Here is a 13,759-nt window from a genome sequence, read left to right as displayed (position 1 = left end):
ACAATATATCTGTTCCAGAACCCACATCCCCTCCTCCCAAGTGCCTTTCAAGTGCAGATCACAGGCTGGAAGAATAGGTCAGGTGGCCTCCAGCCCCTTTTCAGTGTTATTTGCCTGAAAACTGAGCTGCTCCTTCCCATTACAGGACACTTTTATTACAGTCACTTCACATCAGAAAAGCCTGGAACTCTGCATGTGCACAAAAAGACCATGCTGGGTATAACCATATGACAGGAGGGGAAGAGATTGTGGCATATGACTTTTGAGATGTCTACCATTCTGGTAAACTATTGATCAAGTTCAGCTATGTCTAAAAAGTTAATGGGATATGGATACAGAAATTTCCTTAGGAAAAGGATAGTCAGTTTTCCTTAGGAAACCAGGCTAAAAATTATGGCAACAGGAATTGCAAGGCATTCCAGTTTGGTATTAGTATGTAGAAGCTAATAATCTCTCATGGTGGAGATAACTAAGAAATACTTTATTAAACACTTCCATCAGGATAAAGACTATACTTCAATTCGTGTATTTTCCTATACTCAACTTCCCACCCTTATGTAGTTTCTTCTATAAATTTGAAGGGAAGATTGGGCTGCCAAATTCAGTAAGTCAGGAGACTAACAGTCCCTGGAACAGCCTTGTATATATGAATGTCATACAGACATTTAAGATCCTCATGCTTGTACAAGTATACAACACTTGCCTTCAAAAATATATCTACCCTCCCTGTGTGTCAGGCTCCAACATAGTCTAACCACGTCAAGAATTGCAGTTGATCTGATGCTGGCAAAACCAGAACGGGAAAGCTTGCACAGCTACAAAACAAATGCTCAGAGTTTGTTATGGTATAAGATTCAGTTGATATACATCAGGCATAGACATGTGGTCAAGGACAGGCATTGGTCAGTCCTCAAACTGGGACCTTCAGCCCTTTGTTTATCCATGGAGCTTCAGCTCAAACTGTTGTTTCCTTTTTAGAAGTGGATTAGTTCCCTGCTATTCAGAGGCACAGTTCTGTTAGAACACCCACAAGTCACTGTCTTGCCTTATCATCAATAATACATCTATCCTATGAAGTACAAGAAGACAGTGATATTAAAAAAAAAATTAAAAAAAAGAGAGGGAGAGAGATATGCATTTCTCTTTCAACTGCCTAAAAAACACCTTCTTGGACCCCATGTGGATAAACACAAAGGTAAGGAGAAAATGCAGCCTTTGAATAGTCTTTCTTCTCTTATTGCCCTTCTGACTTGTAAATCACAATCTACAAGAAATGGGCACATAGCTGTCACAAAGCATAATATGAACCTAGAAGGGAGACATGATTAAAAGGAAGAGAGACAAGCAATGTTTTAATGATAAATGAGACCTGGATCAGTTGTAGATGCATTTAAAATACAAGAAGAAAGTGTATTTCACATGTTCAGTTTTGTGCAGTGATTTTTTTTATTATTTTAACAAGTTAGGGAAAGTGAAATTCATCTCTCTTATTTGTGTGTGTGTTGGGTTTTGTTTTAATTCAAATAAGACAGGCTGTGAACAAACATTGAGACCCAGTAAGGAGAGAATGTGGGCTTTATTCTACCCATCAATTAGCCCTAAACACCTCTTCTTTGCATAGTCACAGCTATCCTGCACAACACGGCCTCCCTCTCCAATTTTCAGAACCCACATACTGCTTTAAGTAGACACAGCCAAGCTTTGATGCTCAGATATTGTCAAAACGTGAGATTTGGTAAAGCAGGAGTCCTGCAGGTGTCTGTCAACTGACTGAGACAGGCTCTTGCTATGAGTCAGACAAGACAGCGAAGTAAGGCTCATAGCTGTTATTTCCACTGGCATCACCTTAAAACCATAGAATCATAAAATAGTTGAGTTGGAAGGGGCTTTTTAAAGGTCATCTAGTCCAGCCCCAGGAACATCTTACACAAAATCAGGTTGCTCAGAATCCAGGCCAAACTGACCTTAAATGTTTCTAGGGATGAGGCAGCCAACTATGTCTCCAGGCAACTGTTCCAGTGTTTCATCATTTGAATAGTACAAAAATTTTCTTCCTTCTAGCTAGTCTAAATTGACCCCACTTCAGTTTAAAACCATTACCACTTGTCCTATAACAAGAGGCCCTACTGAAAAGTGTGTCCCTATCTTTCTTATAAGCCCCCTTTAAGTACTGTAAGGTCATGATAAAGTGTTTCTGGAGTTTTCTTTTCTCCAGCTGAACAGCTCCAATTCTTTTAGCCTTCCCTCACAGGAGAGGTGTTCCATTCCTCTGATCATTGTTGGGGCCCTCCTCTGGACCTGCTCCACCAGATCCATTCTTGTGTTTGAGAACTCTAGAACTGGAAACAATATTCCAGGTGGGGTCTCATGAGAGTGGAGTAGGGGAACAGAATCCTCTCCCTCGACCTTTTGGCCTTGGTCTTTTGGTTCAGAACTTCCCCAAGTCTTTCTCTTCAAGGCTGCTCTCAATTTCTTCATTCTCCAGCTGGTATGGTACAAGGAGGTGCCCCAAGCCAGGTGCAGAACCTGGCATTTGAGCTTGTTGGACCTCATGAGGTCCCCATGGGCGCATTTCTCAAACTTGTCCAGGTACTTCTGGTACTTTAAATGAGTCAACCACCTAATCTGGTGTCGCCTGCAAGTTTACTGAGGATGCACTCAATCCCTATGTCTCTGATAAAGACATTAAGTAGCACTGGCCCCAATATGGACAGCTCCCTCAGGGGCCCATATTGGGTCCCCAAGCTGTTGATTACCCTGTAGATATGACTGTCAAACCAATTCCTCCTCCAGTACACAGTCCCCCTCTCAAATCCATCTTTCTCCAATTTAGAGAGAGGATGTTGTGAAGAAACATATCAAAGACCTTAAATAAAAAATTAGATAGATTTTTCCGAAATCCAGATTAGATCCTTTCCCTTGCCCACTGATGTAATCATTCCATCATAGAAGGTCACTAAGGTTTCTAGATCAGGGAGAACTTACTTTGGTGAAACTGTGCTGGTTGTCTCAACCACCTCCCTTTCATGTGCCTTAGTATGTCTTCTAGGAGGATCTGTTCCACCATCTTCCCAAGCACAGAGATAAGATTGACAGGTTGATAGTTCCCAGGATCCTCCTTCCTACCCTTTTTTGAGATGGGTACAATATATCTCTTTTTCCTGTCACCAGGGTCTTCACCTGACTGTCATAACTTTTTGAATATCATGGAGAGTTGGCTTGCCAACTACATCAACCAATTCTTGCAATGCATCTCACTAGGTCCCATGGACTTAAGTAGAATCAGGTACCTCAGGTGGTCATGAAACTGATCTTCACTTACAATGGGAAATGCTTTCCTTCCCCAGTCACCATCTAATAATTCATCCACACAAGAGATGTGGGAGGAGAGGTTGCCATTGAAGACTGAAAAAATAAAGTTTTTGAAATCCTCAGCCTTCATTTTGTCCACCTTCATTTGCCAACCTTGCTTACCTTCTCTGACCTTTCTTTTCTGGCTGTTGTACCTGTAGAAGATTTTCTTGTTATTCTTCATCTGGCCAGTTTCAGGTCCAGCTTCACCTTTGGCCTTCTTCACCTCATCCTGACAAAACTGGGGTGTATCCCTGTACTCTTCCCAGGAAACCTGTCCTTACTTTCCCAGCCTGTACATATACTTCTTGCAGTTTAGTTTGACCAGCAGGTCCTGATTCAGCCATGCTGTTCTCTTGCCTTCCTTGCTCCATTTCTTGCACCTAGTGATCAAGGGCTCTTGAGCTCCATGAAAGGTACCCTTCAAAGCTCTGCCAACTCTGTTTTGCTCCCTTTTCCCTGAGGGTGGTTTCCCAGGTGTCCTATTGACTAACTCCTTGAAGACTTGTAAGTTTGCTTTCCTAAATTCCAGGGTCCTGACTTGACTCTTTGCCTGACCCATACCCCTCACTGATGCCAGTCTGGGTTTTCCTTTTTTTTTTTCCTTTGTATGTTCTCTGTATTCTTCACACATATATTTGTAGCTCTATAGCCTATTGCATTAGTGGCTAGTTTTCCCAGTACTTTTCCATGGCCTTTCCTTAAGCAGAAAGACAAAATAAATTCCAGAGCTATAAACCACAGGAGGTGCAGGGCCCCAGTACTATCTTGATTCTTCCTGGGATCTAAGATTGAGAACAACTCAACATTTCATAGACACAGCACAGCTAGAGCTGACAGAGGGACTCCAGAGAAAGGGCTTGACCTGGGGTGGGGGGGAGAGGAAATTGCATCACCACTTGTCCTCCTAATTGGTGCATTTTACCAATTATGCTAATTTCCTAAAAACTATAAAAATGTATTCATCTCTGGGGGGGTGAGCTGCTGTGACCATCTTTCCATAACTGCCCCTGAAGGTTTTCAAATAAAGATCCACTCTTGTATTAAGTCCTTACTAAAATTATCTCGAGTTTCATTTCCACGTTGGGAAAAAGGCAACATCAGGACTGCAAACTCCACCAGTACATGATCACTGTAGCCAAGTGACTCCAATCTTAACACCCTCAATAACTCACTTGCATTGACTGCCGTCAGGTACAGTATCACAACACCTTTGGTAGGACTGTTTATTATCTGACTTAAGAAGTTATCCTCCATGCATTCCAGGAATCTCCAGTGCTGCTTTTCCATCAGATGTCAATGGATGAAGTCCCTCAGAAGGATAAGACCCTGCAAGTATGATGCCTCCTGATGTAGCTGGAGTAAGAAGGCTCCATCAACAGGATCCCCACGATCAGGTGGGCCGTAGTGGACACCAACCACAAGGTTCCCTTTTTTGACTTAGTCTGATTTTTACCCATATGCTTTAGACCAGCTCATGGCTGCTCCCCAGAGAGAGCTGTTTACATTCCATCCCTTTGTCCCTCCTTCCTCTCCAGTTCCTTTTGAACCTCCTGCAGCCATGCTCCAGTCACAGGATTCATCCCACCAAAGGTCAGTAATGACAATGAGGTCATGCTTTCTAGCGACATGGTGGCTGGCTTCAAGCTCCCTGGTTTATGTTGCGTACATTTGCTGCATACATTGGTATAGCCACATCTTTGAGGCTCATGGGCTGATTCCCAGTGCATGGAGTTATGACTGAATTATTTTCACATTTGGAGCACTGCAGTATCAGCTCTATGCAGTAGACCAAGTGGCCAGAAGCTGGCAGGAGCAAGACTTTACATCACCCACAAACAAATCAAAAATACGAAAAGATTAGCTGCCAGTGAGATTTAAAACCATAAAGCAGAGCAGAAGCTGATAAGAAAAGCAAAACAAGCTACCTTTGCAAAGATAAACTTTGCAGTTGACATAAGAAAAACAACCATTAAGGTAAGCAGGGGTGTTACAAGCCTCAAGTTAAAAACTGGAATTATATTGAAAGGTAACAGAAACTAAGAACATATGCAAGCCTTGAGCAGGAAAACAGTCTGACCATGAAGTAACTGAATCTGCCTTTCTGGTTCTCAGGTCTTATGGCTTTGGTAACAGACAATATTCATCACTTCCTGGTACAGCATGGCTGCACAGATACCCAATAAGGCCTGTCTGGTATGAGACAGAGGGTCTGTGCCTCACCTGCTGCCTGCTATCCTGATTTGTCATTAACATTGCCATCTCAAGGCCCCAGGTGCTAGACAAAGCAAACTGAACTGCTCCAAGACTCCAGACCAACAGTACCTGTCAATGCAGGCCCAGGACCAAGGACAGGGAGGTTTCCCTGAGCACTGTTTCATTTATTTACATATCAGCATATTCATTCTCCCCTGCATGTTTCAGTCAGCTCATGCTATGGTATATCCTGTGACAAGATCCTTTATTATAATCATTATATCCCATAAGCACCACCACAGTCATATATCTTTCTCAATAAAGTATTCCAGATCTCCAGAGTCAAAATAACACTGAATCTCTCCTATGTGTTAAGACATGTCTAGGAGAAATCACGACATCTTGGGCACACGAAATTTTCAGCTGAAGTAGTGCCACCCACTTGTGAACACTTGAATCATCCAGGCAGTAGTCCAGCAACAAAAGCAGCAGTTTTTCTTGTATCGTCTAACATAAACAGCTTGCACAAACTTCTAGGTGGTGTTTGCAGAACAGCACCCAAAACGTTTTTGTTTCTATGCTCTTCCTGGTGGGTGCTAGCCCAGCATTATCAAAATGCCTGCTTGGGTAGTGCTTGCAAGGACTAGCACACAGAAGTTTAAGCAGCCTAAAAAGTTGTTATACAGCCTCCTTAACAGCTCATTAATTACCGCTGTTAATTCTTATTGATACTACACCACTGCTTATCACAGGGATCTAGCAGACAAAAAATCAGATTTAAGAGGAGAGTTACAGACTTCAGTGTTGATAACCACTGACATGTCTAGCCAACATCCAGATCACACAGCCCTGAGAAGTCCATATGAATATTCCTGGGTATCAATTCACAGTCTTGAGCAGCTGTTAAAATATATAATGACCATAGGTCCTACAGTAGTGAACTTGCATATTTGTGCAAAGAAAATTATGTGTCAGATCGGTTTCATTAAGAGTGGACCAAGAAGCTAATCATTTCTGTTATAGATGATAAAATAATACTGGCTTTCGCATTCATAGATTAGCTTTCTGCATCACAAGTACTTTGATGTAGTACAATTTATACTTACTTTTAACTGTTTTGTATAATCTGTCAGTTTATGTATGCATTACATAGTTCAAATGAATAGTAGTGTAACAAATATATCTTAGGCCTTAGTAAAATGTTGAAATAGACACAAAAATACTTCTATGTAACTAACTCAGGGAATGGTGTAAAGCAATTATTCTGTTTCTTACATCTGTGAACTGGCCTCTCCAAGTGATAAGCTAACAGTGACAAGAAAGAGAGCACAAGCATCCAGGAAGGATTTATCGACTCTTGTCAGCGCTATCAGGGAGTGTGAACCAACTGGATAAAACTACAGGAAGAAATAAAATATATGGACTTAATTTACAGCATGTCCTGCAGACAATCCAGAGGTTAAAACCAAACAAGACAGTTCAGGAACATCAAAAACTCAAAGGAATGTTTAAATAATGTATAAGCTAATGAATACACGTGTAATCCCAACATTGTAACCGTATATAGTCAACATGATTCTAAGTTACCTCTGTGCTCTTTGGCCGTTCGCCAAAAGCAGCCCAGCACTGGATTAATGGTTTGTCCTTCTTTTATCCTCTATTAAACTTCTAGAAGTTCTAAAGAGTGAACTCTGTTTTTCACACTTCCATGTCTCAGATTACATTTTTCCTTTGTAAAACAGGGATAAACCACTACAAATCTACTGTATTGTCAAATATAATTCAAACTTGGGCCTCTGCTGTGTTTAATAAACAAATAGACCAAATACCAGTGAGAAGGGATTTTAAAATCTGTATTTTAAGCACTGCAATAATATAACCAGTCAGGACACAAAATTACTTGTGACTGCTAACTCAGTGCATTACTGCAAACAAGTATATACTACAAACTCTTTCAGAAAAGAGATAGCAAAATTATTATATAAAAAAAAAAATCAAGAACATCAAAATACTTCTAAATTATTAAAAGATCATGCACCATGTGTATTTGGGATGAAAAGAGTGGGCTGGTTTAGTTTGACTTTTTGCTTTACATCTGGATTATAATGGATTATTGTTACAGGAAAGGTATAGCGGAAAGCATTTTTTAAAGATGGGTAGAATGATGATTTTCTCTAACAAGAGATGGATATTGTGTGTGTGTGTTAAGGGAAGTTTTGTTGAGATTTGAAGTTCTTTTGATGTGTAACTGTGTCACTGTAGGTTGGTTTTGGACACCCTCTGTTCTCCCTATAATCCCCTTTTCCTCCCTCTGTGTTGTTGCCATTGGCAACCCTGGTTATCAGGGCTGTCAGGGACATGGGGAGGGAGGACGTGTTCCTGTGCCTCTCACATGGGGCAGGTGGGATTGGGGGAACTTGTCACTGGGGAGACTTGGCACAGCAACAGCTCACCTGCAATCAGACTGCAAGGAGGTCTCCACCCATGGACAGCAGAGTCAACTGGCAGACTTTGGGAGAGGCCAGATATATATACATAAAGTAAATGTTTGAATATGTATGACCATTTGCAAATATGTATTTGGCTGATGCAGCACCAGGGGTATAAAAGGCAGAGCTGCCATTTTGTGGACAAACCCCTGTCTGCAGCCAAGCACCCAACGCTGCCCTTTTTTCCTTATTCAGTCCCTTTTTCCTTATTCAGCCCTTTTGTTGTGTTGTTGATGTTTAATAGACGTTTTCTCACACATTGAAATAACCACATTCCTTCTTTTATGCTTAAGTGTGTTTCCAGCTCATATCTAGGTGTTGACAAAATCAAATATTGATCTCTTCTTAATTTTCCAAGCTACAGAATATAATTGCACAGTAGAACACTGAGCTCATACAAGATGTGGCAACTGGGATTTCACAATGCTTATATGTAGTTATTTAAAAGATAAGAAATCACAAGGAAGTGTGACTCATTTTAACTTTGGAGACATTTTCTAAATTGTGTCTCAGTTTAGAGACAAATTTCAGCAGAAAACGCTCTGGAATGAGCATTTCCTCTGAAAGAAGGGCTTCAATAATTCCATTTGCCAATGAGAGAAATGAATACCAGCGAGTGAAGGTGAAAAAAAAAAAAACCACCAAAAAACTGTTTAATAAAAAATAAAAATAAAAAAGCAGGCTGAGGGGATTCCTGGTACAGCCTTCAGGCTAGGGAAGGGGGGAAAAAAAGAAACTTATAGCTTCAAGCCAGCAAGAAAAACTAATCCAACAAAAGGAACAAGGCAACATCCTGGTTGACCCAAGCACACTGGAGAATAAGGGTTTGAACAAAAGTCCTGCAGGCACCCAAGACTCCCCACCCCAACCCTGGATCCATCTTAAACCTACAACAGTCATTTCTGGGCATAAAGCAGACAATTAGGAAATAAAATAACATCATAAAATCACCCCAAGACACTGCGCATGAAAAGATGCATATACTGCTTTAACAGCAGTGAATCAGATGCAATAAGGGAATTGCTGCATTTCACAGTTTTTTGCAGTCATATTCAAAGACAAGGCTTGGTTCTTCTTTCTGTGAAACCAGTTCATCTCAACCCAACACCACTCCCATCCCTACACCAAGATTCAGTTGCCAGATTCCTAATTCAGTCATGCTACGCTGGACAATTTGTAAAACACATTTCATTCCCCAAAAGGCACCAGAGCAGCAGGATCTTCCCTTAATGACTAGTAAATAAGAAACAAGGAAAGCCCATGCCTACCAGGCAATTACAGGCATTCAGACACAACAGTCAAGGAAGCACTTAAAGCTTATGACACACAGAAGACCCCAATGAATCAAATATGCAACCATTCCTACAAAAGATGCTACTGCCTCCTAAGCCCAAATCAACACCATAATATCAAGCTAATAAACCAAATAAAAACAAATAAAAATACTGCCACATTTTTGTTTTTATTGAGACAGTAATTGCAACGTGCTCTCCCTGGAGGTTAGGATTTTTCCTTTTCTTTCTCTCTGGGAATTTTGTCCAATTTGTTGCTAAGAGACAGTAACAAGGGATACTTATGAGACAAAAGAAATGCCATGGTGGTGGGGAGGGTGCATTTGGCTGCATTCTCATAGCTGAGGGGTTTTCTCTTGGGAAGGGAGAAATACTGGGAGATTTTGGCTGCGGTGTGAGGGGCTGGACTCCCACTCTCAGAATCTCACTGAGGCTTTCACTCTCAGGATCAAACAGGAGACAGGCTGTGGTTGCTGTGGGTAAAATTTGCTACCACTGAGGGGTTCCATCTCCTGCTGTCTTCTCCTACCGTGAGAGAAGCTCTGCTCATAAGACAGGGACTGGGACTACTGGACTGGGACCTTATTAACACCCTATCTCACTGGAAAGGACCGTCACCATCTGCTTGGGCACCTTAGGGACCCTAAGCCCCCTTTTGAGGGAGCCTCTCCCAGCTGTGTGAGGGAACCCAGCTGCCACTGCCCAGCCCTGACACTTCTCTGTCACGACTCTGGGTTTTTCACTACACTGTAACCCAGCACCTCCTGCCTGCCAGGACACCTGCCAGGACTGTAGTTCCTGTTACAGCCGAGTTTCTGCTACATTTTGTTTGCTATCCCCAGTGTGCCCACCTCTGCAGTTCCAACTGCTGCCCGGAGGTTCCTGCTACAATCCATTTCACCATCCAGAGGGTCACTGGGACCAGCTGCCCCCCGTGAGTTTGTGTGTTTGAAGCCCCGCTCTGTCTCTCCCACCGGCAGCGCGGCCATTGCCCGTGTGGGGAGAGGTGGCCGGGCCCGCGCCACAGCGCCCCCTGCCGGCGCGGGGGAATCATCGCACCCGCCCTGCCTGGCCGGGAGCCACCAGCGCCCCCTGCCGGCTGTGCCCGGAACTGCACCGGAGGGGAAAGTGCCTGCGGCCCAGAGAAGGCGTCACTGGGCTTGTGCTGCTGCTCCTTCTGCTGCCCTTGTGGCTGTTTGTCTGCCTTGTTATACAGATATATTCTGCTAAAGAGCTGTTATTCCTTTCCCCTTATATTTGCCTGAAATCCCCTTGATTTCAAAGTTATAATAATTTGTATGGAAGGGGGTCATATTTTCCATTCTGAGGGAGATTCCCCTCCTACCAAGGAACCTACCTTGGCTAACAACTTTTTTACAAACTAAGACAACTTTCTTATCTTCCACTGCTCTGCAAAGCTATTAAGCACACATAGGGCTTTTTTTCTTTGAAAAACTAGGCATTTACTATTTATTTTGTAACAACAAATTGTTTGGATTTCCATCTATAAAGTCCCCCAAAATGCCACATTATACAGTCATATCTATATTGATACAATACAAAGATTTTGTGATGTTTATAAAGCCTTTTAAACTGTATTAGCAAAACTGTTTTGTTAAATTACATTTTCTGACTCATCAGTCTTTATTATGCTATGCCATTTGAAATGCTGTGACACTATTTTGCTGCATTAAATGTTTAATATTGTCTTCACAATGGCAATGTAAAGAATGCTGCTATCCATATATTGTTATCAGAAGTTGACAAATACTCAGATCTCTTGAAATTACAGATTTTAAATATCAGATATACAAAGTTTTTAAGTCATTAAATACCATAGGCCATCATAAAAGGAGGTTCTGATACCCTTGTCCTGAATCATCTAAATGTGAATATTAAAGAATAAGAATCCACTATGAAATTACAGGGTTATTTATATAGACTGGCATAAACCCACATTATGGTATTATGTTTTTAAACATCAAGCAATATGAGCAAATACCTGAAATTACAACCCAATATAATGACTCAACCAAATACCTTCAAAATAATAATTGTATGAAGAGTGAATTAAGTTTCACAGACTGAGGTATAATCAAAATCACTGTAGTCAGAGAAATTTATCCAAATCAAGGAACATTGTTTTAAACACAGGAATGTTTAATACAAAAGAAAAGTAGAGCACAAATTTTCAACAATAAAAAAATAAGCTCAAAAAGCATTTTGAAAAATCAATTCTGCCACTCACTTTGCTTTTTCTGGGCACACCAATTTTCACATTTCAGTCAAAAATCCATTGTATGCCCTATGGCTTCTCTATTTTACCTCACTTTGAGGGAAAAATTTTCAGAAAATATGTCTCCAAGAAACATGGCAACTGTACATCAACAGCATTAAATAAAAGAGTGAAAAACACAGCAATATATATATCACACTTCAGTAGTGTGAGATATAACACTTTACAACAGCAGAAATTTCACAATATAATGCCAGACAATTCTCAAGACAGTGCATCAATAAGAAAATCTCTAACTTACCCTTGCATCAATGAAGCTCATCATCTGACCTAAGGTGCAATTATTCATCATTAAATCACTTTTAAATGAAACAATACCAATCTCCAAATGAAACAATACCAACCTTCAAAGACATCTTCATATAATGAGCTGTCTTTGCTGATTGTTTTGACTAGTTCCAGACTTTCTGACTAGTAAATCATCTTTTAGGGAGGCTAATGAAGTGTAAGAAATTAAAGGCAAATCCAGTCAATATTATTTATGATTTTTTACACTGTTTTTGAGTACAAAGATATGCAGCATTACAGAATCTTTTAGTATCAGTTTCTGTCACCAAACCCACACTGCAGGTTTAATCTTAAAAATATATTCTCTGAAAGATAAATGAAGTAAAATCATATCCATCAGACCTGAAAGATGTTTTCACCAATGCCTCAGGACTGTCCACTGGCGGTAGTTCATCTGCTAAAATTTCTTCAGGAGGTCTAGGGTCATTGTTAATGGTCAGCTTTGGCCTTTCCTTAAGGTTGCTGGTCAACCCACCAATAATGGTGTTACACAGGCAATTTTGTGATTTAGACCCTGAAAAAAAAGAGTAAGAAGGAAAATAAATTCATAGGCTTGTTGCCTAGTGTGTCAGAATTCTGATAAACAAAGGTTGTCTGCTATCATTTTACCTTTGCATGACCACAGTTTGGGTATAAGCCTGAAAACCTGAAAAAAATTCGAAGTGGAAATAAGCGCAAACACTAGGGTCATTCCATACTCAAAACTGTAATGCTTCTTATAAAAATATTTTATTACAGAACATGAAGCTTTCACACCTCAACAAAAAACATCCTCTCCACATCACACTTAAGTTGTTGTTTAGTATGTATTGATGTGGGTCTTTAGCCAAAGAACTGGCTAAGAAACAAAGTACCAAATCAATACAATACTCATCACTGACATTCTTTAGACTAGTTAGCAGTGGTTAAATTATAGATAAAAGAGATGACTGCAGGATTAGCACCAGAAAATATATCTATTTTCTGTCAAAACTTCAGCTTTTCACAGTAGATATTCAAATGCAAAAAAAATTCCATGGATTTTTTTTTTTTTACATTAATTTATAAGTGCCATCAAGTGGCTCTTGCATGTCATTCAGAGAATCTATCCTTATTCGTAAATATAGTTCCACTGACAAAGTACAGGTAGCATCTTTCAGTCAGATGTCCTCCCTGCCTCAGGAGAAGAGAGCATGTGACTTATATTTTGTTAAGTGTCTGCTTCACATTTTCAAATATTTCCAGAGTTTCTGAATAAATCAGGCACTTCTGAAAAAGATCCCAGGAATCCCAGTATCCCAGGAATACTCCCATATTTAACACCTCTGTCATATTCTAATTTTCAAGAATTATAGAATGATACATGACTGAAATAGCAGACTTAATAAGTACAGCTAGGTACTGACTTCCCACAACAGAGGTGCAGCAAGCATTATTAATCTTACCGCATTCCAAAATAGTAATACAAACTAAGTCTGCTAGTAGTCATTTTCCAAGGTCTGATCCCCTTAGAAAGGAGTCTTCTATTATAACTACCCTTTTTGTCCTCTTATCTGGGTTCTAATTTGGATTTTCTAGACAATACCTTATTTAAAACTTCCTTTCTGGGCTGTACATTTATGTATCTGTTTCAGTGGATGTGGGCTGATACTACATGAGTATTAAGATGGTGAAGAGTCTGGAGGAGAAGCCATATGGGGAGTAGCTAAGGTAACTTGGCTTGTTTAAGCCTAGAAGAAGAAGGGGAGATCTCATAGTTGTCTACAGCTTCCTCACAACACAAAGCAGAGGGGCGAGTACTGATCTCTTCTCTCTGGTTACCAGTGACGGGTAATGAGGGAATGGTATGAGATGGAGGTTTAGGTTAG

At 40.6% G+C, this 13,759-nt stretch overlaps 1 protein-coding gene across 5 annotated transcripts in view; it reads right to left on the bottom strand.

Annotated features, from left to right (window-relative positions):
• PDE1C (phosphodiesterase 1C) overlaps window positions 1–13,759 on the bottom strand; it is a 207,921-nt gene that overhangs the window by 169,910 nt on the left and 24,252 nt on the right. For all 5 annotated transcript variants that reach the window (XM_015619318.2, XM_015619319.2, XM_033512002.1 and 2 more), the window contains exon 3: window positions 12,255–12,426. In XM_015619318.2, coding sequence (XP_015474804.1) covers window positions 12,255–12,426 — 172 coding nt within the window. The remainder of the gene's footprint in view (window positions 1–12,254; window positions 12,427–13,759) is intronic.

This window comes from Parus major, chromosome 2 (assembly GCF_001522545.3).
Source record: "Parus major isolate Abel chromosome 2, Parus_major1.1, whole genome shotgun sequence".
Taxonomy (NCBI): Eukaryota; Metazoa; Chordata; class Aves; order Passeriformes; family Paridae; genus Parus; species Parus major.
The sequence above is the reverse complement of the archived record's forward strand: the minus strand, read 5'-3'. Positions and strand labels throughout refer to the sequence as shown.